This window comes from Rhea pennata, chromosome Z (genome assembly GCF_028389875.1).
Source record: "Rhea pennata isolate bPtePen1 chromosome Z, bPtePen1.pri, whole genome shotgun sequence".
Classification (NCBI taxonomy): Eukaryota; Metazoa; Chordata; class Aves; order Rheiformes; family Rheidae; genus Rhea; species Rhea pennata.
In genome coordinates, this window is record NC_084702.1 from 39,163,137 (window position 1) to 39,190,566 (window position 27,430).

General features: G+C 37.3%; 1 protein-coding gene across 2 annotated transcripts in view; it reads right to left on the reverse strand.

The window, feature by feature from the left end:
• Positions 1-27,430, reverse strand: part of TNFAIP8 (TNF alpha induced protein 8) — a 65,553-nt gene that overhangs the window by 35,206 nt on the left and 2,917 nt on the right. The window contains exons 2-3 of one of the 2 annotated variants that reach the window (XM_062599125.1): positions 11,562-11,636; positions 688-741 (exon numbers count right to left, since the gene is read on the reverse strand). In XM_062599125.1, coding sequence (XP_062455109.1) covers position 688 — 1 coding nt within the window. In that variant the 5' untranslated portion in view covers positions 689-741; positions 11,562-11,636. The remainder of the gene's footprint in view (positions 1-687; positions 742-11,561; positions 11,637-27,430) is intronic. The other variant, XM_062599124.1, reaches the window with a different exon arrangement.

The following is a 27,430-nucleotide window of genomic DNA, read 5'->3' on the forward strand; positions in this document are numbered from 1 at the left end:
CCAACAGTAGCGCTTTCTGAGCACACAGTAAAACAGATTATTTTTGGAGGGAAAAAGAAAACCAAAAAACCCACACAGCAATCCTTTTTTTTCCTTGAGTATTATCCATATTTTTTTTGGTAGATGTCAGTTAAAATCTTGTTTTTCAAATTCATTTGAATTGTAGCAATACAGACACAATAGAAGAATAATTATGATAACTGAGTTTTATCAGTGTTGAGCTATATTAGAGACATCTCCTTATCATGTTCTTAGAAGTCTGAGAAAAATAGAAACAAAAATTAATGTATTTTCTACTTCCTGGTTACCTTAAAACATTATGTCCTAAATTAAAGTACAAATGCTTTCTCATTCCCTATGAAAAAAGATCAAGCACGAATTAGCATCACTCAAAACATTCCCAAGTAACATTAAATAATGCTACTTAGAAGGTAAGATTTCCCTCAACATTTTGATTAGCCATTTTTTTTCCTCTCTGAGCCAAACTGAATATATCTCCATCATTTATCCATATCAGATATGGTATTTGTCTTCCCACGACATAACTCTGAAACTAAATAACAGTACTAAAGATAATGCATTAACTGAAAGCAGTAAAACAACATCTTTTAAGTAGAAAGCTTATATATTAATTAAACTATAAAGCTATTTCCTTCAAATTGGATTGTTATATCCACACAAGCTTACTTGATCTCGGCTTAGTTGATTGTAGGTAGAAAACACCAGCAACTCTAGCAGATTCTAGGGAGGAAAAGCAGAGGAGCAATGTAGCGTTATGAGGCCAGGCTACAAATATATTTGACTCCAAGCTAACACAGCGCCTTCCCAAAACAGACCATTTCAACATCCACATAACAAAATGTATTTCTAACATCAGAAAAAAGTCAACAGAAACTTACCTAACAGTAAACAGTGAACGTGTTTGGGCAACAGAATACTAAAGCTGTCATGTTTCCCTGCTGCCCGAGAGCTTAGTTCGATGTTCCACTGTGGTTTCTGCACTCCGCAGTTTACATTGCAAATGCGGACTGACCTTCAAGCTCGTGCTCCAGTCAAGATCATTGTTCAGTGGACACTGCGCAAATAATCTAACTCCTTTTCAAGCTCCCTAAGGAATTTAAACACGGTGCTATCCACAGGTAAATATCTGGAATCTAGCACGAGGTGAAGTATTCCTTGTATCACACAAAACAAAACAGGGTATAAAAAAAAACTTCACTGCAGTATGACAGGCATGAAAAAAACCCCATGGATATTTATCGATCAACAGCAGTAAGACTTTTGACCCTACGAAAAAAAAATCCTATCTGTCTTAGAGGATTTTACCATGTTTCTGGCATTTATTCCAATATCAATCAGAAATAGATGAAATACAAACAATTAAAAGTGAATGTATATTGAACAGAAAAAATCTACTGTGTTACAATATACAATTGCTGCTATTTGGAGAAAAATGTTGCCAAACAAATTTAAAAAAAAAAGCTAGCTAATCAAAATTTGTATTTTGTGTGTTATTTTGTGTGTATTTTGTCTTAGTTTTTAAGAAGCGTACAAACACACTCACCATGAAGCACTGCAATTTTAAGAATAAGGTAGAGCAAATGTCAGTGCAACATTACATCACCCCAGACCACAAGACTCTTTGGAGCCTCCACTGACAATACACAAAAAATGAGTATCTGTGGGTTATCCATTGTTCATTTGGTTTTCCAGTTCCTTTGAAATATGGTCTCTAGCAGCACTGACCTTCCAAGAAGTGTTACATATTATTGCTCCTTTCTGTATTTTAAATACAGTTTAAAAGTTCTTTGCAGAGCTGCAGAGGTGAAGGGGCCAATATGCACAAGAGAAAACAGAAATAGCTCACAGTTAATAATGTTCGGGCTAAAAAGAGCTGAAAAAAACTAAGAGATCACTTTTGTATTGTATTGTATTTTGTAACGTATTTGAAGACCACAGAAATTCATACTCATCTTATCCAATCTCCAACTAAGTACTGGTTATAGCTTGTCACCAGATGGTCCCTAAATGAAATCAAAACTGAACTGGCTTTGAGATATTCAACACCGGCTGAAATCTGAAATTTTCAAAATCTTTTAGCTCCAACCCTCAGCATAAAAAAGCAACACACAACCTATTTCTAGTCTGAATCTATCTATTAGCACCTCCACAAAATTTGATCTTCACAATCATCAGAAAAAAATCCAACTATGTTCTCTTTGAACAACCACCACCCAAAGGCTTTATTCCAGAGGTGAAACTCCCAGGCAGCAAATCTGGGGGTGAAGTAGGCAGTGCCATTCTGTTCAGAGTTAGCTGCCCCACTGGAAGAGGCTCCAAGACCTCCTTCATGCCAGTACTTCCTACCGAAGCTCAGGCAAGCCCCTTCCTTAACCCACTGGTGGTTATGAACTCAATCTACACTGGCCAGCTCTCTTCAGGCATCAGCCATCTGACCCAGGGCTGTGTGCTGATATCCCTAGATGCATTATTAGTATTCACCTCTCCAAATCTCATGTAGATCTTAAAAAAAATCTCCTTAAAATATAAAGTAACAGAACTAATTTCACACAGCGTTAGTACAGTAAAAATCTGGTAGGTGCTGATATTGCAAATACCTATTCTAAAGTTGGCTGTACATGGTGGTTAATTATTCACAGGTGTTTTATATTAAAACTCAAACAGGACATAAATGTTATTTTGACTAAATAAGACAAATGAAACCATATGTATCCTGAGCAAATCTGCCAACCCTCAACAAATAAATAGTATCTGTTTCTGCACCAAACCAGACCAGCTATTGATCAAAGCCTCTGATAAGCCCTCCTCAAAAACAGGGCTGGTGATGATGTAAAAGATAAAGGCTAGGTAGTGATTGAAAATCAACAGTCAGCATGTAAGATGCTGGCAATCAATTGCTTGGGAAACATAATAGCTTCTTAAAAACACACACACACACACACACACACACACACACACACACACACACACAGAATGAAGAATTAGCCTTAGGAATTTCTTAATCCAAAATGTTCTGCCTTCAACTTTGTTTCCTGACCTTTTGCTCATGCTCCAGAACCTTAACTAAATCTTGGAAGACAACTGCCCAAAGGTCAATGACTTTCTTACACAGGAGAAAGATCTCATTAAAGTTTATGTGATACCTTGTAGTTGTTAACTGTCAACACTGAAGCATAACAGTTGTTGATTCAATGAAAAAAATACAGGACATCACTCTTTACAGCTTACAGTTCCTGCACAGAAGTATATGGAAATGCTGTATCTTAAGCATCCTGGTGTGCTCCCAAGCTGAGGAGAGAGCTACATGCTATCTGAATCTGGATGTATATTTCTCTAAAAACACTGTATGGCCTTGCACTGCTCAGAAGGAATTTAAAATTGTTGGTAGGACTGTGATTACAGGTATCGTAAGGGATTGTAGACAACTTTGCAGCAATTTATACGGAATCTGGCATGAGATGTTGTATCAGTTGATGCCATCACATGTTCCACTATAGCTAGACAGGATGTTGTAAGCATTAATAGTGATATTCAAGATCATACAGTTCCAAATGAAATGGAAAATGTACAATCTGTGTCCAAACACAGAAGAGAAGAGGAACAAAACAGAGAAGCTCACAACTTCTGGCATACATTCAAAGATGTGGTGAGATAGAGCTGGAGGCAAAGACAGGAAGACAGTCTACATCAGCAATAGCACCACTTCCTTTTCTGAATATCTAGATGTGTATGACTGGTTGTAATGTTAAATAACAGAGGCAAAGTCTGTGGTTCTAGAGAAGAATAAATTCTATCAGCTTCTTTCATTGACTGCAGAGAACTTCCCAAGTATCTTACAGTCCTTGGCTTCATAAATGAACAAGGATGAAAAAATCTCTACTTCTCAAGTTGAAGATTTTTAACCACAGTCTGCTTATTATAAGGAAACAAAGCGCTCTACCATCACGAAATTCCTCTGAAGATAACAGAAGCTACGTAAGTGCTTACTGTTGTGATTCCAGCACCTCCTGCATTGAGAATCCTAGTTATTTAGTTTCCTGAACATAAGCTGTTAGTGCTGAGAGAAAAGAGTATCAACTTACTGTGCCAGTCTGAAGAATAGCTTAGAAATATAAGTTTTATCACAAGCATTAAGTTAAGCTGTCTATTATTCTTCATAGTCAGACAACAATGAGGGAAAGATCAGTTCAAGATAGATAAAGAGGAAATCACTAAATTAAGAAGGAAAAATCACATGAAACTTGTGTTTCCCATGTAGTGACATTCATGGCTTCTGGTACCCTGCAGCAGCCCACTCCAATCTGTGTAACAACTGGATACTGGGAGAAACCCTTGAGCCTCCATCAGATTCTGCGTATTTGTCACCATACACTCCAGTAACGTGGGAAAGCCTCAGGTCTTTCATGGCAGCAGCAACATCGAAAGAGTGCGCTTAACTGAGGCAGCAGGGAGGATGCTATCTGAGATACCACCGTACTGTAGGAGATGGAGATCAAGAGCATGGCTACATCCCTTCCTGTGCCTGCACAAGCATCATCATCTTGAGATGGCACACATACAAATAAACTAATGTATACTGTATAACAACCGGACAACAAAAACAAACTGATGTTGACAGACTAAGGCTGATGTACATGAATCTAGAACTGATGGCGTTGAATGCTGTGTGCACTGTTTGAAAACGTCATCAAGGAGACCTGAATGTTTCCTGAGATTATGCTTTTTTTGTGCTAATGCTTGAATAGCCAAGGTCTCTGTTTCTGAGCACAATCCTCGTTGACGGACGATGAAATTCTAAGCTTACTCGTAGTATAATACTCTGTAAGGGTTGGCTCCACTATTACACTACTACTACAATAATCATTAAAATGCCAAATACTGAGGTTACTCAGAATCTCGGAGACCTTTGGCTGCATTTTTTTTTTTTAATTTTATCGTTTTTAAGATGGGATAGCCCAGCATACTCAGCTTTCTGACTAAACCTGATCTGCTCTTCAAAAAGCTGGACACTCTTCCCATAATGTAGACTTTTTTTCCCCCCTCATAATAGTGAAAGATCCAAAGTTGGCAGCTGTCTGACACTGAGGAAAGAAACTGTCAAGAGGAAGGCCTTCCTTGGCACCCCTTCTTACTTTACATTTAAATCTCAGAACACATTAGGCTCTTCATTAGGAGACACATCAGCTCACAGGACTAGAAACCTCACAGTTACAAACTGGAGGGGTTAGCTGGGTGAGTGAAAAATTATGATAACTAGGGAAACATATGATTAACTGCTTTTGCCACTGGGAGCTTAACAAGTTTTTAAAGGTCACCTTTGAGAAGAATTACATTTCATCCCAAATGCTGCAGGTTTTCACCCCTTTAAGTAATCCCTTAAGAACATAAGAAGAGCTGTACCAGACCAGAGCAAAGGTCTGTTTGGCCCAGCATTCTGCCTTCAACAAGGGCCAAAAGCAGGAAGAGCACAAGACACACAGCGGTACTGCCCCCAAGCACTCTCCCAATAATCTGCAGCTCAGAAATCATTTGAGGCAGAGCTGACTGATACATAATCACTCAAAACACAGTCGAATCTGAGAAAGCATCAGAGTTAATGAGAAATAATACAGTACATAAAAAAGAAAAATATAAACAGGAACAATCAGGGAAACATTTAAGGCTTCATAAATCTGTAACTTGGGAAATACATTTCATAACTCGTGAGGTTAAAGCATTTAGCCTGCTTAACTAATGTCTAGATAAGAGAAGACAATGTCATATTGATCAATAAGAACTATGACAACGTTTACATAGAGGATTTATATATGAACTACTCATTTACTTAAATATCAGTGCAACTATTTTCATATTTTTAAACTATAAAATGCTTGCTGGATCCATGCCCAATATCAACCTATCCACATTTCTTAAATATCGTTCCTTATGAAATTCAACAAAACTATGTATTATAGTACTAGTTTCAAAGTTATTCTTAAACTTCATGGAGAGGCACTTCACGATGCGTTTTAGTTGATTAGAATCAAGGCTCCAAAAATATAGATGCTACTTGCTAAAATTGTAAATCTGAAATTAGAAGTTACATAAAATATATTAATTTGTAAGGCATTCAAAATATCTATTTTTATGCATTTATGTCAGAAAAAAGGAAGCTACCATCAAAAGTACTGTTTTTTTTTTTTTTTGTTTTTTTGTTTTTTTTTTTTTTTAAGACAACTGATCCACACACGACCATGATGTTATGTATTAACTCAGTTAGTCCTAGGACTGTCATGCAACTGTTGTGCTTGCCTATCTCTCCTAAACACAGATGAAATATCCTGGATCTTCACAACCTCAGTACATTTATCTTGCAAATACTTCTGAAAAGCTCCAACAACCTCTCTTGACAGATAACAAATGAACCTGGACGTATTCTGCTCAGATGTACTTTTTAGAAGCAGGATTGTGAAATAATACCAGGTCTCAAGGAGTCTGCGGTAATTCACTGTGTTTCTACAGTTCTGGGATCTCAAAAGAGCTTTCAGAATCCCTGGAACGAATACCTGGATGTCCACCCATCCCACTCTGTCCTGTAGAGATTCTCCAACAAAATCTTTGGTCGCTCAGATGACAAGCAAAACAATTTCACTGAATAACATGTAGCCAGGAAGTTTCCTTGTCATAAGTTTCTTGGTAAACAGCATGTAAATCAACACATCTCATCTGAATCACTGTGCTTCAGCCAGCTGCACTTGTGACTCCAAAATGTATACCCTCATAGACTGAACTGGGCTGGTTTACCGTCCCGCTACTGGAGGTTACCGTGCCTCTAGCATAGGCAGCAGGGCACACAGTTATGCCATAACTGTCCCTCTCCACAAGTATCACGGTCAGCCACTAATAAAGCTGGGTTTGCACAAAGATCCTAGGGTGTCACATGGAGTGGACAAGGTACTGGCACATTTACAGTCCACCACCCTGATGTTTGATCATAAGGTACTAAAAATTCTGCAGAATGGGGGCAAAGACTCCTTGAGAGGAAAAGGTAACACAAGCTGTCACAGCTAAATCTGCCAGAACCCTGTCAGAGCCTTAATTTTTCGAGCACTAAAACTTGTTAAACAGTTTACAACTTTTTTACTTCAATATATAAGCCATATGGACAATACATTCTGTTCATAAGGAGCAAACGTTAATCACAAATAACTCTAAACAGCTTGTGAAAAATCTGCCTGTACTATTTCAGGACAATTCTCATAGGGTTTACTAATTCAAGCTTTTAGATCAAACCTGGTTCCTACATTATCAATTTGGAGGATGGCACATGCTTGTTTGCTTACATCTGAACCTATCTATGTAAATATGTCCAAATCCTTCACAATAACAGACAGAGTAAGAGCTATTCTACAGAAGGTTTGTATGGTCTACCTGATGCCTGTTTCTGAAGACTCAACTGGATTTCAGGTCTGATTCACAAAGCTCTTCACTGTTTCACTTGCATTTCTGCATTTTCTTTCAATTATGAGGCAGCCTGATAAAAGGTTTCCATAATCCAGGAAAAGATTTAGGATCGCACAGTACTATTTTCTTTCTTTCTCTCTCTCTTTTTTTTTCTTTTCTATTTTTTTTTTAAAGAAATACTCTTTAAGTCATTTTCTTCACGAAGGAAGACGTTCTTCTGCTTTTACACCACAACCAATGTAGTACTGCGCATCTTACACCAAATGACCCGTATTTCATCCTCATTTCATAAAGCCACAACGTGCAATGAAATCCCATTTGAACAGATTACAGATCGTTTTTTAAGACATAAACATATTATATATATACATTTAACTACAACAAAGTTACCTTAATTTGGTGAAATCCCACAACCACACAGGTTTTCAAACTAAAGTTGGTTTTGATTTGGTTTGCATGCAGACTTTGTGATTAACTGAAAATAATTACTTCTGGTTTTGATTTTAACAGACGTTTCTTTGCTGCTGTATACAAAGCAATGTAGCATATCATATAATGAAAAATAAGCAGTTCAAGCTCTTAGTAGAACAGGATGTCAGAAAGCTTATCCATAGAAACAGCAATAAATTTAATAGACTGGGAATGTACTACATGTTTTGAAAAAAAATTCAAAACACAAAAAGAAGCTAAGCTTCTTGCTAATTTAGGAAAAAGAATGCTAACTTCAATTTACATTTCCAGAATTTCTTCTCAAGAACCATAAACTAATGAGCAAAAAATTGGAAAGTCTAATTGGCAGAAAGACACTTCAGATGTTCTATTCATCACAGCTTCCATTGTTTTAATTTAACGAGTCTTCAGAAGGGAGGTTTGAGTTCATGGGGAATGAAAAGATAATTGACAATAAACTGTAGAGGAGTCTTCTTTGGGAATTAAAATTAAAATGCTTGTCTTAGGTGCTGTCTTTATCAGGACTTTGTAGAATATTTGGATTTTTCAGGAGAAACTTAGTGACTTAATAAACCTATTAAGATTTATCATACTTGCTGAGCTGCAGGTGAATGAACACAAGGAAAGATCTTAAAATTTCACTACTAGGTACTTATTTTATTACTGTCACTACTATGCATTTCAGCTGCTATGAATTTGTGCTCTGGATCAGCTTCTAGGGGCTTTGCTTTGTAAACCAAATTTAACTCAAATGAGATCACAAATACTTTTCAGCACCTACCGTCTCTCTAGAACATTTGTTTTCTATATTATATTTACTAAACGAGTTTGGGGCAGAGGAGATCAGGTTTGTCAAAAAACCCTTAAGTTTATGTAAAGACGGTAAAAACTCGGTTAGTACAATACTGTGTGCTAACAAATAATTATTCTTACAAATTAAGAAGAATAAACCCACAGTAAAAGCCCTCAAAAATACAGAATGTTTTATTACCCAAAACAATTTCTGTTATGGCATATTTTTTTTTGTTTCTACTTGAGCAGTGATACATGAGGGAATTGGCAGAATTGAACTGCCAAATAGCAGCATGAAAAAAATATGCACATCATTCCTACCTCTTGTTCTATATTCCACTAACTATATTAGATAATCTCTAGTTTGTCTTCCATTCAAAGATATCAAGTGATCTGAAACCATTGATGTTTGATTACAGATATTCACTGCTATCTACAACTGTGTGAGCAAAGAAGCACACAGTATATACCTAAGCTAGATTTCATCTGAAGTGTACTACAGAGTTTTGAAGATGATCTTGACTTTTTTCTCAGAGAAAATGTCCTTTTTAAAAAAACAAACAAACAAACAAAAAAACCTTTAATCAATAAGTAACTCAGCTTGCTCAAGAAAGACATTTTACAAATCCCTAAAGAATATGCTCTTTACTGTGATTTCTGCAGCTTCATCTATCTCTTAAAGGAATCAGAGAAAATCTTAAGCAATAAAACTGGACATGTGTGTCTACCAAGCCTTAAGCACTCTGGTTCAGCAGATAATAAAACACAACTGTAACAAGGAAGCAAGTCACAGCATCTTGGCTTCCATGTATTGTCTTGATTTATTCAAGTATCTCTGTCACAGCTGATGATATTTTTAAGTGACCTTTGGTATTACGGCTTTCAGAGAAGCGAGAAATAAGAACTGCAGCAAATAACTCAGAAATTGCCTATCCAGTTTGAGGACTAATACCATTTTAACTTTTTCATATATTTTGAAAAAGAGATTGAAGATCAGGAACAAGTTTTTTTATTCATTTTTAACATTTAAAATATTTAAAAACCCCAGTGCGTCCCTTTATGTGCACTGACTTGTCACTTGCAAGGCAAAGCTGTACAAAGAAGAAATAACTAAAACAAAAGAAACAAACATTTAAGCAACTGCTAAAAAAAGCCTATTTTAAAACATCTGCACCATTACTAGTATAAACATAAGAATATTTTGGCATACATATGTTTGTCAGCTAAAGCTTTATTTTTTGCAATGATTATACATCAAAGTGCTTGTCTAAAACAATATATTCCTGTAGAATTAACATGTCTGAACTACAGATGCTATTTTGGCCCTTCTCATATGTATGCTGCAACACAACTCTGCCATTGCTCACTCTTCTGGACACCGTAGGTACTCATAAGAGTATGCTACAAAAACTGAAGTACAGGACAGCCAAAGAAAGGCTAATATTAATGAGGAAATCTCAGCATCTAGCACCCTCTGCTACCCCTACGTCTATTCTACTACTAGATTATTTAGACATTCCTAGATCAAATGCCCTGCATTCCACTGTAAATCAGTCACTTTACTGTGGCAAGTTGTACTAATAAAAGACAAATACTGCAGGAGCACAGCATGCACTTTATGGATCATGAGTATTACTCAAGGGCAGCTTTTTTCTGATAGGCAAGTTTACATTTAAGAAATAAAGGCAAGCTGTATTCAAATACTCAATGCTCAAAAAAAATATCCTCACATTTTAAAATCTGAGTTAAAGAAAAATAAACAGGACCTTTCCTAAGACTATTTCAGAACCCAAATAGTCTACAACATTTCCTGAAAAAATCTTGCAAACAGATGTTAATTATAATTTTGTTTATGGAAGGCTAAATAAAATACATCTGTTAAGTTAGGAAAACATGAGAACAGCAAAGAAGAGAGGAGTGAGAGAGGGGGAGAAAAAGGATAGAGACCTGAGCAATTACAAGTCTATTAGTTTATGCTAGCATTCAAAGTTATGGAAGACTTCTTAAAGAGAATACCCAAAGATAGTGAGGTTAATGAAACTGAAATATAATTCAGAAATGATTATCTCAGAAGCAGGTCACGTGAAAATAATCAAATCTCCTTCTCCAATGAAGTAATTAATTTTCTAGAAGTCTAGTAGACTTCATCAATCCAGACTTACACAGAATGCTATCAGTGAATGTTAGATGACAATCAGCGCATTGGTGGGCTATAGACTTACTAAAGGAGAAATGCTAACACGAAGGGCAAATATCAGGTTAAAAGAACGCTACTTCTAGAGTTTAGGTAAGGCTAAATCTTGCAACATATTCAACCAACACTCCAGCTATTATCCTTAGCACAAAAGAATGCAAGAGTTTGTGTGATGCTTCCCATGAAATCAAGAGGCATCCTTAACAAGGAAGACAAGTCATACCGGAAAAAGTGGACAGATCTGAGCGGAACTAATTTTAGTGAAATGGGATCCATATGTTTATTCCTAAGTGCGAAGTCAGACCGAGAGAGTTGTTTGTATGCATACTTTAAGCACTGCCTCCAAATGAGGCAGCTGCACCCTTACCTGCCCTCAGACATGCTACAACTCTGTCTCCTCCTCCCACTCCAGCCTGAGTGCTCCCTGTGATACTGTGAGGATTTTATTTAGCTGTATGATGCAGTGGACAGGAGAATTGATCTCCATAAAAAATAAATTAGCTGAAAAAGAAATAAAAGACTAACCCATCTCCTGATCAAGCCCCTTAGTCTGATGAGCATGAATGTTTCTGCTGACATAACGAAGAAGGTAACATCAGCATGGGAGCAGGACTGAATGAAATCTTTGGCAACCAAAGATGTGTGTGAAATTAGTGCTTACTTGTTTGAATCCTTCAGTAAACAGAGGGTATCAACTGGAAACAACAGGAAAAGATCTTGTGCCACAGGCTCATATCTGCAAAGAATGACAGAGACATTTGGTATATGATTAAACAATAAACAACTTTAACTTTTCTATGAAAATCCATAAAAGGCATACACTGTGGGTGTTTAGAGTGCCTTCTTTAGGTCCCCAAAATCCAATTCCACTGATCTCTACTTTCTGTCCCAAGACTGAAATTTTATCAGCTCACATCACAAGATTTCCTTTGGCTATTCAACCCTTGACTATAGCTACCAGTCCATCACTATATCTTTATCTGTCATGCCAAATCATTCACTGTTTGATTATACAGAAACCCTGTATGTGGAATAACATTAATTCATTACACTTCTTCAAAACCATTGTGCTTGGATAGTCTATTTTTTAACTTAGATTGCCATTTCATTCATTCAGACATTACAGGTGCTTGGTCAGTAAGGGATATCTCTCTCCTCAACAGCTTTTTCCTAGGTATACCGTATTTCTCAGTACCTGCTCAGCCTGCACCCAAACCTGACAGCATTTTGATAATCTCAAACCCCAAATTCCTCCTTGCCACGACACTGTCCCTAGTTTGGATGTCACTGCATTACACCTGCCTTGTTAACACTGCTGACTGACCCAACATCCCTTTGCATTTTAGGCTTCAAATCCACAGCAGTGAGTTTTCCTGGCAAGCTGGGCAAGGCTCACAGGCTGGGCTCTGGCTGCAGGATCGCAATCTCCAGTTGCCTGGGGTCCTACCAAAGCAGTCCTGCCTCACCACAGCACAGCCCATTTGCCTCTACAGGTTCACATACCCTCTCCTTGGCCACTGTTCTGTTCATCAGAGCTCCTCAAAAAAATGACTAGCTCAAAATCTTCACTATTTTTGACACTGACTGATACTTGAAATGGTACAAGGTACATTTTTATTACATTTTGAGTACTTTTCACTATTACTGAATGTAACTGAGCCTCTGTCCTGCTGACTGCGTATTAACTTTATTCAATTGGACCTTCATTCTCAAGCCATCTCTGTCCTCGCAGCTACCTTGACAGCACTCATTCAGAACAAACACTGCAACCACTGAAGGTTCATTTCACATGCCCAAAGATCTCCCACTACCCTTCTATTAGCTCAAGATGATGACCCCCATCAATCTTCTCTAATTAAGTGAGACTTCTCTAATTTGCTATGTGCAGACAGTAAAGAGGCCAACCATGCTGCAGACTTCACAGCCTTAAACACGCACCTGCTCTGAATTCACCCAGTACAATCATTACTTCTGTATCTCCTTGAGCCCAAGAGTACCTGCTATATCACAACACATACTGCCCAGAGAAGCTTCAACAGAGAAGCAGGAAAAATATGTTTTCCCATATGTTTGTTAATATTGAATGTAACAATCTCACTGTCACACAGCTGGAGGACCCTAATTGTTGCTGGTTACTTTTCCCCACTGCATCAAGAATGCTACCACAAAGCAAAGACAGCTCCAGAGCCACTACATCCCTGATAAGGCCAAAGCAAGCCTATGTCTGCTGCACCTCAAAGAACTTAGTTTAGGAGCCCAGCAGTTTTCCTCCAGTAAGAAGAGGGCAAAATATCATAGAATGAATTCCAGCAGAGATAAAACATCATTTCTAACATGTAGGTTATATACATAATACATAATACATATACACATAAAAATATGTATCTATACTAACTAGAAGTCCAGTTACTCCTGCTCAAAGGAGCAGAATTCTTCAAATACTTAAGCACCAAGAGGAGGACTAGGGAAAATGTGGGCCTGCCACTGAATGGGGCAGGGGCCCTGGTGACAAGGGATACAGAGAAGGCAGAGTTACTGAATGCCGCCTTTGCTTCCGTCTTCACTGCTAAGGGCAGCCCCCAGGAATCCTGCAGCCTGGACGTGAGGGAGAAAGTCCAGAGAAGGGAAGACTTTCCTTTGGTTGAGGAGGAAAGGATTAGAGACCTTCTGGGCAGCCCAGACATCCACAAATCCATGGGCCCGGATGGGATGCACCCACGGGCATTGAGGGAACTGGCGGATGTTGTTGCCAGGCTGCTCTCTGTCATCTTTGAAAGGTGCTGGAGAATGGGAGAGGTGCCTGAGGACTGGAAGAAAGCCAATGTTACTCCAGTCTTCAAGAAGGGCAAGGAGGAGGACCCAGGCAACTATAGGCCCATCAGCTTCACCTCCATCCCTGGAAAGGTGAACGAACAGCTCATTCTGGATGTCATCTCCAGACATATGGAGGAAAAGAAGGTGATCAGGAGTAGCCAGCATGGATTCACCAAGGGGAAATCCTACTTAACCAACCTGAGAGCCTTCTATGGTGGCATGACTGGCTGGGTAGATGAGGGGAGAGCAGTGGACGTTGTGCACTTGACTTCAGCAAGACTTTTGACACTGTCTCCCATAACATCCTCCTAGGCAGGCTCTGGAAGTGTGGGTTAGACCAGTGGACAGGGAGGTGGATTGAGAACTGGCTGAAAGGCAGAGCTCAGAGGGTCGTCATCAGTAGCGGGGAGTCCAGTGGGAGGCCTGTGGCTAGTGGTGTCCACCAGGGCTCAGGACTGGGTCCCACCCTGTTCAACTTCTTCATCAATGACCTGGATGAGGGGACAGAGTGCCTCCTCACCAAGTTTGCTGATGCTACCAAGCTGGGAGGAGTGGCTGATACACCTGAAGGCAGTGCTGCCATTCAGAGAGACCTGGACAGGCTGGAGAGCTGGGTGCAGAGGAACCTCTTCAGGTTCAACAAGGGCAGGTGCGGAGTCCTGCACCTAGGGAGGAATAACTCCATCTACTAGTACAAGCTGGGGGCTGACCTGCTGGAGAGCAGCTCTGCAGAGAAGGACCTGGAGTGCTGCTGGATGACAAGTTGACCATGAGCCAGCAATGTGCCCTTGTGGCCAAGGCCAATGGTGTCCTGAGGTGCGTTGGGAAGAGTATTGCCAGCAGGTCGAGGGAGGTGATCCTGCCCCTCTACTCAGCCCTGGGGAGGCTGCATCTCGAGTACTGTGTCCAGTTCTGGGCTCCTCAGTCCAAGAGAGACATGGAGCTACTGGAGAGAGTCCAGCGTAGGGCTACAAAGATGGTCCGAGGGCTGGAGCACCTGCCCTACAAGGGACGGCTGCAAGAGCTGGGCCTCTTCAGCCTGGGGAAGAGAAGACTGAGGGGGGATCTTATCAGTGTGTACAAGTACCTGAAGGGAGGGTGTCAAGGGGACAAGGACAAACTCTTTTCAGTTGTCCCGTGTGACAGGACGAGGCAATGGGCAGAATTTGAAGCACAGGAAGTTCCGCCTGACCGTGAGGGGGGATTTCTTCCCTGTGAGAGTGACGGAGCACTGGAACAGGTTGCCCAGAGAGGTTGTGGAGTCTCCTTCTCTGGAGATCTTCAAGGCCTGCCTGGATGCAACCCTGTCTAACATGCTCTAGGTGACCCTGCTGAGCAGGGAGGTTGGACTAGATGATCTCCAGAGGTCCCTTCCAACCTTACTGATTCTATGATTCTATGAATTCAAACCAGAGGTGGTACAAAGGAAGAGTGCAATAATCAAGGGGAAGGAGTGTCTAGCCTGTGAGGGAAGGCCAAAGAGTTTGGTATATTTACTCTTTTAACAGGCAGGCTGTGCAATGGTTTCATTATAGTCAATCACACATCAGTCTATAAATACATTCAAGGGTTGAACGGAAAGAATTATTTCAGCTCATAGGCAACGCTGATACGAAAACAAGTGAGAACAGACTGGCCGCAAAAACAAACAAATAAAACTTTAAACATTAGAAGTGTCAATTACCAGACCAATTTTCCACCAGATGCAGAAGGTACAAAAACTTGAATGGAATTAAAATAAGGTTTTATCAGAGTATGAGACACAGTTGTCTGCTATAGTAGGAAGCAAGAATTGATGATTCAGAAGGTAAGCTTCTCCAAAATACATCTTAAATCATAGCCATCACCAACCTAACAAAATTGACACTTATTTATACAGGATCAGGGCAAAATAAGAAATCTCTTAGAAATCTTATCTACTGAAAAATAATTATGGGCAAGAGGTGTCCCAGAGGCCAAGTTAATAGGAGATTCAGTAGACAGTGGTTCAATTTCTTTGCTCTTTCGCTTGTTAAAAAAAATAAACATGTGGAAACAAATTTATTTAAAAGTTGTGAATATGCAAAGAAATTTGTGTTCAATTTTTTTCTTGAATTATTTTTGTTTTTCAAGGTTTACATAGGTTTTAGATATTAAACCTGTAATTTCTTTGGATTTTTCCAATTATTCCATTGCAAAGGTATCTTAATGATTAAAAGCAAAAAATGTGGACGTGTCAGCTGATTACAGGCCAACTGTATAAACATTAGCAAAAAATAATTTAGCACACATCCCAAGGCAATTAGTGATAAAACATTAGAAAACATTTTCTATCAATCAGAATGGACAGTCTTCAATATTATTTGAAAAACAGCAGTGGAATCTTTATCCAGAGACATAATTTTATTTTTAAAAAATTGTTGTGCAGCCAGGGACGCTAACAAGATTTCCCATCATTACTTTGATTCTAATTCACATCTGCTTGATGTTATGAATATCACCTTTAAGTTACATGTCTTTGAAACCTATCTTCCTATAAAAGCATCAGTGTGCAGTAAAGTCACAGTGACTTTCCTACTGCTGTCTATATTAAAACATTATTTTAATAGGCTTCAAATGACGTTAGTTTATTCTTTGGGGATACAAGCTTGAAAAGTGACTCTTTTCTACTATTGGTAATTGAAAACCGACGGAAGAGAATAATCTGATTGCAAGCGGCAGAGGACAGCAGCGTAAGAGTCTGTTTCAGTCTATGACTGGAAAAGCTTGTGCTGGTATTAACATGCCTCAGTTGATGTATATTAAGCAATTTCTTAATAGCTACTGGCTTCAAGTTCAGTAAGGCAGCAACAGCAGTCACCAGGGAATTCTGCTTGCAAAGAACTTCTACAACAAATGTATTAATTTTGGTCAAAGGCAAACGTGAGTTACATCTCCTGGAATGCACTATACCTGGTCATCTTCACCATCATGTAATGTCAGCAAATCTTGAGACATTTGAAATGAAAAAAATACGCTGTAAAATGTTTTGGCTATTGTATGGTTAATGTACGGCCATTGACAAAGTACGCGTCCTTACAACTATCCTATGCCAACTATTTTAGTTAGCTTAAGGAGATGCTTTAATTGCTGTTCTGAATTACTGTTAGAAGTTCAACCTAGGCTATTCAAATAACTTGTCAGTAGGATTGCAAAATTTTTGCTCTGAAAAACAGGTTCCTAATCTATATATGCAAGCAAGTATGAAAGGGGCTGAAAGCTCTCACTTCCCATGGCCGATAAATGAAAAAGATGTTCTCACAAGACAAGAAAGTTGCATTCACTGAAGTGGTACCTTGCTATCAACACTATAAAGCATAAATTTGGGCCTGCGAGCAGCATACTTAAGGAACTGCCTGGATTTCTACAACTTAATCTGTATTTTACATATAAACAAGAAAATGAAAAAAAACGCACCAAAGTAATACCTCTGAAAACCCACAGAACTGATCCAAGAATACATTATCGGGATACAAATTGAAAAACAATTCATCTAAAAACATATTGCTCTGCAATTAACTGTTTCTTCCTCTTAAATGATCTTAATAGATGATACTTTTCTATTTATATTTCCAGTAGTCATGTCTAGATTTGATTTTTTCCCACAAAAAATATAAACTTTTAAATAGTTATGTGATAACACAAATCAAAACTCAGATTACAATTTGTGGGATTAAAAAAAAATAATACCTGGAAATTTAATAGTTAAATGTATTAAGCCTCATACAGATTTCATCTTCCTTTGAATTAGCCGGAATGTGTACTTTTGGAAAAGGATTACTACTCCAGGTCTGGGTATGTAATTCCAAACGGGGGGAAAACACAGCTATAACCAAATCCTTCTAAAAATTCTGACTTCCTCCCAGCGCTCTTAAAGGCATTGAGGTGGTCATCTGCCACAGTTAAATGACTAACTGTCTTCCTCTTGCTTTTGTTGTTTCCCATAGGATTAATGCCATTAATGGTTTTCATAAAATTAGTTCTACTTTTCCTGAAAACATCAGGGAATGATAGGGATTTTAAAACAAAGTAACTCGTGATTTTCTTAGAAGAGACTTTTTTTGGTAACAGATACTGCCCTCCTGTAAGTTTTTAGCTGCACAGGTTAATGAAAGAAGTACAATCTGTAAATATGGGCATGTGCACACAAGAGAATTTGGCATCCTAAGCACTGAAAAGTTATAGAAATCTGTACATTATTAATACAGGAGAACATTGCTCAGGCATACTCCACTTATTCACTGTATGTATAAGTACAGGCAGTTGTAATAGGGAAATTTGGAGAAATTTATCTTGATTTAGCACTCTGCAAAAAGCACTATAAGAGAATAGATATGAATCACAGCGAGGAAAACTACTTTTAGAGCAGCTTTCACTTAATGAATCTATTCAATAAACACATATTAAAACCAGCTGTCTACTATAAGAAAAGTTTCCGTTCATAAGAACATTTATCTTTATGTTTTAAACCAGCACATAAAGATGGATGTGTGTTACATAAGAAAAACTACGTAAAATTTTACCCACAATAATACTATCAGCTACTAAAGACCTCTCATTTAAATGAATGCAGAACACAATAGAAATCAGATATTCCTATTTGGCAAGGTGAAAGAGTTTTATCCAAATACAGGCGCTGAATTCTTTCACTCATGTTTTGTACAAGTTTAGCACTTCACATACAGTGTTTTCCTGCACTGGAGTCCTTTCAGTTTAGTTTATATTTCTTCAAAATGGACACTACTACAACATCCATACACTTATTTACTCTGGATCACAGAACCAGTTACACACCTCTACTGTCAATAAAAGATACAGTGTACTAAAGCCAAACCCATTTTCCTTTTGTGCCTGTTATTTCCTATTGAGTCATTTTGGGCTGCCTTCATTCTACATAACTCAAAACACCATTAGGGGACTTCCTGGAGAAAACAGCAAAAGAAAAGAGAGTTTGGTACAACTGCCGTATGGAAGGATCACATATACAAGGCACCATACAACTTGCTAGTCAGAATAACAGTTAGCTGTATACATCTAACGCTGAATGAAATCAGAATAAATGTTTTTTGTTTCTTTTTATGATGCCCTTTAGAATCTCTGAACAGTTAATTCTGACAAAAGGTGCTATACAAACAAATTAGTCTAAACTTAATTCGATCTTACACTCTCCAATTATAAAGTTTACTTCCTTCAGAACACTGCAGGGTGGGGGAAGAGGGCACTAAGAGCAAACAAGTTATTTCCTTAAGTCTCTTCCCAGGTTTTGAATTTCATTTTCTTATTTCTTCAGTTTATGTTAGAATACCTTCATTAATTTATCATCTACCTCCTCACCGCTGTTAAGCTGGGCTGTTCAAATATTATTCTCACTTTTTTTGCAGTATGGCCTGCTCTGCTTTGTGCAAGGCCTCAGGATTCCCATTTTAAGTATCAGAATTATTCTGTCAATGAATATTTATAACTAAAGATTAAATTGTGCATGAATATCACACCTTGAAATAAGTTCAAAAAAAGAAAATTAAGAAGTTATGTTTTTGAAGCACTTGACTGTGCTATTTTTACTCCTCAAACCAATCTTACACCAGAAGTTTCATTTAAAGTTTTGGACCCAAATAGGGAGTTGGTTTTGCTATGAGCTGTCACACTTTAACTATTACAGAATAGCTATTGCACAATAATTGCATTTGTACAGATAACTATTTCCTATTTCAATGCCTTGTGTATTCAAACAGATTTTTCAGATATAGGATCATAATTCTGGGGACAAATAATACCTGGCACTATGATCTGCTGCTGCCTCAACACCACAGGATTCCCAGAATTCGGAAGCAACTGGAAAACTGGGAGCTCTGTCAAGCTGACATATACCCAAGAGGCTTCTGTCATCATTCAGCATACATTTCTACTATTTTGCATACAGATGTGGTCAAAGCAGTCAAAGATGCTCTGTGGTTGTACATGGAAAATAGCACTGAAAATGTTGCAATTTGCTTTTTAACTGAAAATTCCAGCAGAGTCTAACAGATCTTTGAACTTACTTGTGCTTACTTTGGTGAAATTAAAGAGGGTTGAGGGTCAGCAGTAGATTATAATGATCCCTTAGCTCTGACTAAGGGTCTAGATCTGGAAGAAAAGGGCTTCTGTTTGTAGGCTGTAACTTTCAGCTGGCAGCACTCCATAACTTGAAATTTATAATTAGAATACAGTATTGTTTAAGGCATAGAGAAGGCATGTTATTTGAAGCGGACTACCCTGCAGCAACATCAATTGCCTCTAACTGTCTGAACTGCCTTCAAATTAGTCAGGCATAGTACTGCAGCTCTTGAGGCAACATCAGATGAACATACCTGAGTTGAGGAAATGAACCAGTGGTCACTGCTCTTTGCGCCATCTATATAGCAGCAATTGACAAAATGTTCATCTCCATTTTGCAGCATAAACTTCAAAGATTTGTACTTAGTCTCCCACCTGAATACAGGAGGAACAAATACCCGTTTCCTACCGCAGCATTACTAAAGGTGGATGCTTACTGTGGGTAGATAAATACAGTCTCGTGATACATGTCATAGCTGTACAGTTCTTTACGTGATGTTCCTGCGCCCTGTAGACAACAATCAGAGCACATGCACTGTTTAAGAGAGTCATGAGATACTAGGTGGTCAGACAAGAAGTTAAAAGATTCTGTCACTTCTCCGTACTATTATTAATACTGAGTACTATTAAATACTCCATACATTATTGCACCTAAAGTACTGCTCAAATTATTGACCCCAAAAAAGAGCAATGATCCAGTTGTGAACTTGAACAGAGAGGGCATGCCAACTTTTCTTGATGTTACTGGCTTTAAAACTAACAAGCTATCAAAACATTCTTACCATGGGAAATCCCCTAAAGCATTTTCAGGTCATATCTACCCAAAACAGAAATAGTATCTAGAAAAGCTTTAATTCTCTGCTTCTATTGCTTTTTCATAGAAAGCCTGAGCAGAGAAAAAAAAATTACTGTCAAGTATTTTTTCCAGACTATCATACTGCAAATCTAGGTGGATATCTAAACTGCCTTTTCTCTGGTAAAAGGATCCTTTGAAAAAGACCTCTTCTCTGGCTGTCACTGTTGTCAAATGCCTTTGGTTACAGTTTTACAAGACAAAATTCTGGTACATGTGAAGCTCTTAACTTTTATTTTTGGATCCAAAACGTTAATTTAAGCTCTTTGAGATTTCTTATTTTTCTCCCCATTCTGGGTCAAGTTCCAGAATTTACTTTGCTTAATTAATTATTTAACTATCACTTTGCCTACTCGTTTATTGTCATCCTCCTACATCAATGTATTTGTTTCTATTGAGACACAGAACATCAAATTTCAGTCTTGTGCCAAAACCATTAGCTTTTTAAATAATACGGTAGTAAGGCAAATGGGTAAAATTGAATACGCAGTCATAACTGTATTTTTAGCTGTGGGCTTCTGTTTTGCTTTTCTTACATATAGCTATAAAGGTAACAGGATGTTACATGGTGCGTGTTGTGTTTAAGTTTGCTTACTACATATTAATTTTGCCTTATCACCATTTTAAAATTAAATTTCAAAGTCCATTATAATGATGCACACTGCTTCCCCAAACTCAATCACCTACATACAAACTCTTGTGCTTGAGGAGAAAGCAGGGTTGTTTTTCTGACACTGTTTCCTGTGTACATAACAGCAGCATATACTCCAGTTTTAGGGCCCTTCTATCGAAACATTTTATAGGTCTCGAACGTTGACTTCCTGTGAGCTGGACCCAGACATTCAGCAAAGATTTTCAAAACATTTTGTTCTACAATGACTGAAACCTAGGACTGGCTTGATAAATAGATCTGGATACTTTTTCTTAAACAAGATCTTTCCAGAAATACACATTCAGTGGGATTTACTTCTTAAAAATCTTAAATTTTAACACAAGCCATTACAATATCAGTATGCTGAAACATTGTGAAACATCTAAAAACTTCAGGATACAAAAAAATCTATACCGATCTCATTAGAAATCACAGGCAAACAACCAGTTTTTAGGGATAAAAGAACAACTGCACAGTATTGCAGAAACAGATTGTCCTTACCATTAATTGCAATGCTCTTCACTTTCTGATGTAACCTAGAAATACACTTTTTTAAAGGTGGTACTTTTGTAATGACACAGGCTTCCAATATTCTCTCCTACTCAGCCTTTCTGAAGTAGAAGAAATGTATAAACAGCCCAGACTGCTTTTGAACAGCTTAAACTTTAGGGGTTAAATGAAGAAAACACAGCTAGTATCTTGCTACCTATCACTGCCTTCACATTCAATGTTCCTTCTCATGCGCTCCCCAGCTAGCCTCATCTTTCCAACAACGCTGTCTTTTCAAGTGACTTACTACTATCTACCTGCCTTTTCAAAATCACTCGTACAGCAAATACTGCTAGTAAAACGTACACAAAAGCATTCAGCAGCCATCAGCATACTTTCTGCATCATTGGCCAATGTGGCCATTTGCAGACCAATATAACACATAGCCCATATTAAACAAATTTCTATAAAATTCAGAGGTTAATCATGTTTCTGCTATTATTCTATTTTATGCGCCATTTTTAAAAAGCTTTCAAAAGCTTCTGGAATAAGTATATTTGCAGAGTTATTTTCTTCAACAAGATGTTAATCTAATATACCAAAGTACTGTGGCAAACATTTAACCGATAACAAATTAGGTGAAGGTACCTCGAAATATTCAATTGAATTCACATAAATTAGGAGATAAGATCTTAATGTGAATGAAATGCAGGAAAATATAACACTATTATGTAAACTGTTTCTAGAATGACATCTTTAAACAAGAAATATCCACTTATCAATATGTTGTCAACTACTGAAAAGCAACAGAAGCCAGAAAAAGTTTTGATCAGTCAGGAAGCTGAAGGATACTCTCTTCTTAATTTTAATCTCATAAAAAGCATAATTAAGTCTCACATACTACTAAGACCCATAACTGTTTACAAAATCATTCCAATCATTCCAGAAAAATGATACAGAGCGAACTGCAAGTAACACCATAAATAAGACCAGACTACTTGAGAGAGGTTTCATTTCTGGAGTCCTGCATTAGTACAACTTGGAGACAGCATGCATGGGGGGGGGGGAAGACAATTTTTGTTGTTTTTCTTTCACCTTGTAAAGAAGCATGAAATACCACGGTCAATTTATGTCCAGCTGATAAAATACAGGATTTGTGCTCCCACTTAAGGAGGAGGAATGTGGGACAAGACAAAGATGGGCAAAGGTTTCTCCGCAAGACTTATCTTAATTTTCAACAGAAAATAGACTTAACAAGCACACAATACTCTTCCATCAGCAAGTTTGTCAGAGTATCAGAAATGAGTTAAACATCTATTAATAAATACTCCTAATGATAGGGCACTTATTTATCTAGACCCTTACTTATTGCTTTTATACCTGCATATGCTCACTATTTAGAAAGTAATACATTCAGCAGTTGATTCAGTAAGTCACAGGTAACTTCTAACATCACCTTTTATTTTTCTACAACATTCTGAAGCCACAGTATCTTAATAATCCAAAACCTACAAGATGTTTTGGTGGATATATAAAGATGAGCTGTTTCATCCTCATCAAGCATATTAGTTAACCACAAGACATTGGAGAGAGCTCAAAAAACTGAGTGCACCTTATAAAACTATAATGCTTTCTTGACAGTAATTAACGTAACAGCAACTTCCTCTTCTTTCTTCAAACACCAAAATCTCCCTTCAGAACTACGTATATAAAAATAAAACTAGAATATTTTCAGTAAGTCAAGTGGTAGTTATTTACTCCAGATATAGTAATAAGAAGTTAAATCGTATTTCAGGAGCATTTTGCTAATCACAGCTGACAAGAATATAGCGCTGTGCAACAAAATGGACGATTTACAGTTAAAAAAGAGCTGCTGAATAATACAGATTTTCAAATCTGAACAACATCAACATAGTGAAAGATTTAGGAAGCCAGACTAATTATTTTAGTGGCTAACTTCCAATATAAAGGTTGACATTTTCTACGCCCATGTCTGTAAGAATACAGTACAGACAGCTTTTTCCCTCAACAATATTACAGAAGGACCAATGACTTAGTTATGTTTTAAGATTTCTCCAGACTTAGCAGGAAGTTAGATTTTTGTTTTTGTTAAAGACTGAGTGGCAGCAATGATACATTTATGACAGGAACGCTTAATAATGTATTCACTCAGCAGAGTTCTCTGTCAGAACTGTTTTGACCATCTGAAATCTACTTTTTCAGGCTTTTTGGATTAACTTCCAGACCATTAGGTTTACTTGTAGATAAAAAATAACCACTTCAGGCAAATATTATATTTGAAATAATCCAAATATATTTTTGATAGTTCAGGATTACCCATCAAACTAGAAGTGGCACCATTATATAACGAGAACCGAGTCCAAAGCAATTTATTTCAACTATAAACTAAAAGAAAATTAATTTTCACAGAGAATCAGAATGGCTAGACATTGTATTTCCCAGCTATCAAAACATCATGAAATTTTGTTTGATAAAGTCCTCTTGAGCATGCTTTGTACAAAATTATCATCTCCTCCTTAAACATTTTTCCCATAATAGGTAAAACATTTTCTTTCCTTTCAAGGACCATTTATAACTTTTATTACTTAATAGGCCTGTCAAGATAGGCAAATTAATAATGCTATGTGTGTGTCATATACATACATTGGACAAGATGGAGGGCTTGAAAATCCATTACTAGTAACAGAGGTTTTTTTCCCCTTCATAAGTTATATGTTCAACCTCGATGTTCAAGATCAAGTATGTATGTAAACAGGAATTTTTTTACAAACAAAATACCAAATAAGGAAAACTATTGTTTCTACAAAAATATTCGATTATCAGAAAGTTAGCTTACAAATATCAAATGAAGACACTGAAAGAAATAAAACAAGACACACGAAATTGTGAGCCATTGAAAACTGATCACTTTTCTTTAAAACTGTTTGGCTTGTTTTTCCATTTCCTGAACTGCTCTTTCAAGACCTCTTTCTTAGAATCAGCACATTGTTTAGACATGCACCCATCAAGCTGTAATATTAAAGCAAAAATTAAGTAAATTATAACAAAGCCCTTCTTTGAGGAAAAGAAAAAACTGGGCATGATTCCAATGTTCTTCCTTTTATCAAACTCAGAGATAATACGGATGAATTCTATAACCCAACTCTTTACAAAGAGACTGGATAAAACAGTAATAGCTTATTTTCATTGCTAATTAAGAGGGAATAATAGCAAAAAAGTGTAACTGCAGTATATAATGGGCCACAGACCTTCTCTTCTATCTTGCAAAGTGACCAAAGCCTGGCAAAGCTTATCGCTGCTTGTGCAATCTGGCAAAGCAGAATATAGTTACAACAGTCAGTATTTATTTAAGATAGCTCATTTAAAAAAGAAATCTCCACACAATACAAATCACCCTACTGATTCAGATAGGAAACACAGAATTCACACAACAAACCATTTCTACTAGCTCGTACTGCATTCTGCCTCTAGACATGGAGACTAAACATGCTAAATGTTCTACAGTGGATGTGGCCTGAACACAGCCCGTTGCTCAAACAAACCTTCTCCAGATGATTAACAACTATCACTCACAGTCAAAGATGTAACTGAATAACTGTCATTAAAAACTATCATGCCAGCCTGATTTCTTCAAAATAATGCTGCTGTATTCTTCTCTTTATTATTTCATAAAGTGAAACAGGTGTGGCATGTAATTAATATGGCAAATGTCATTCTAATTCGAAGTCATAAGAGTTATAAATTCTGTTGATTCTACCATAGGAATTGAACTTCAAAACTAAACATTAAAAAGATATAATCAACATTATTTTTGGAATAAACATGCGATCTTAGATTAAGTCAGTCATGCTGACTTAACACTGAGGTTCACTTACTAGGAAATACAATTTCCTTGGAAATAATACAGATTTTGGAACAGGTGTCTTCTACACTTAATTGTCAGTGTGCAGTTTAATACTTTACCAATACCAGCTAAAGGTTTTATAATCTGCAAGGCAGATAACTCTGAAGTCATTGTAAGGTATGTTTAATATCTGGGACTCTTACTTTTTAATCAACCGAGTTTCCCAACAAAAACCAAAATTGAAACTAAGCAATAGCTTTAATATATGTAATTTAAAAGCATATATTTGTTTGATATTCCATCTCACATTCGCCTTGGACAGCAAGACCTGTCTTATTAAATTCAAGATCATTGTGGAAATCTCAGGTATTACCACTGAGAAAGACAGACAAAAGGAACATTTTGGTTTTAAAGGACAGTTTCAATAATTATTGCAAAAAATAGCATCTGAAGACCAATCAAAAATAGGAAGATGACTGTTATACATTATTGACTATGTGTTTATGATCAGCTTCTAAATTAAATCCAGTTCTGAACTTTTCCCCCTCTTGAAACATATTAGAAATATTCACTGTCTGAAGTGGATGAAACACGCATGTGCTGCTGATCTGTAAATAAGCACATCAATTTCACAACACACAACTCAAATCTCTAGGTTGAAGGTGAAGTGTGGTTAGTGTATATTCAAGTTAGAAAAAGAAACTCTGGTTTGATGAAGGCATTACTTGGGAAGAGAGTGTAGAAACTTCCAGTGAAATCTCGCTAAATCACTTAACTGCCAAAATGCCATCTTAACTTCTACTTGACCAGAAATAGTATTTACCCAGGTCTTGTGATCTGAAGATGCTGAAGGCGAAGAGGAAAAAAAAATCTGTAACTAATTTGAAGCCACACACATTTTCTTTATAACGTCAGTAGTTTACCTCAAATAAAGATGGTCAGACTTTCCACTACATCTCAGCTGAAAAACGGTACAGAAACTTGTATTATGCAGCAAACAGACAGCACGGCTGCTTCCTGGCTGTAGGCAGAGACTTGGGGAGGTGGGGGACGACCCTAAACTCTAAGTTAGTTTGTCATTAAAATCATCAGCTACTGGGGCACAATATTCCATATATCTGCAGCTCCTCCAAACTACAGTTGACAGGACCAGAATTTGTTAAACTGCAATACATATCACAAGAAAGTATCTTGACACTTGTTCAAATGTACCTTACATCATTTTTAAGAGAGAAAATTCTTCCTGTATATTTAATTCTCAGTTAAATTTTGTTTTGTCCATCAAAACTACCTGATGCCCAAAGTCTAATAAAAAAAAGCGTAAGAGATTTACCAGCGGGGGAAGACAAGAAGAAAGTCATTTGAATGATACGCATAAAAAAGAACAAGAAGAAGAACAAGAAGTGGCAAGAAACTATAAAATGAGCAAGCGAGGGAAAGAAGGACATAAGAAAGGCACAGTCCAAATATTTTGTATTATATTTCAATGACATAAGGTAGCTATAAACCCCAATTTATCCAGAAAGTACTATCTAGCTGCTTTGAACCATTCTAGTACTGCAAAACCTACTGAAAACATACTAAGGACCATTCAGATTAACCAGGACATTAAAGTGGATAAATCAGATTTTAAGATTGCCAGAAATATCACTTGGTGACTTTTCCAATTTTTTTTTTACTGTTCATGTATGAGAGAATGAAGAGAAATTCTATGCAAAAATCTCTATAAAGAGATACAAGTAAGTA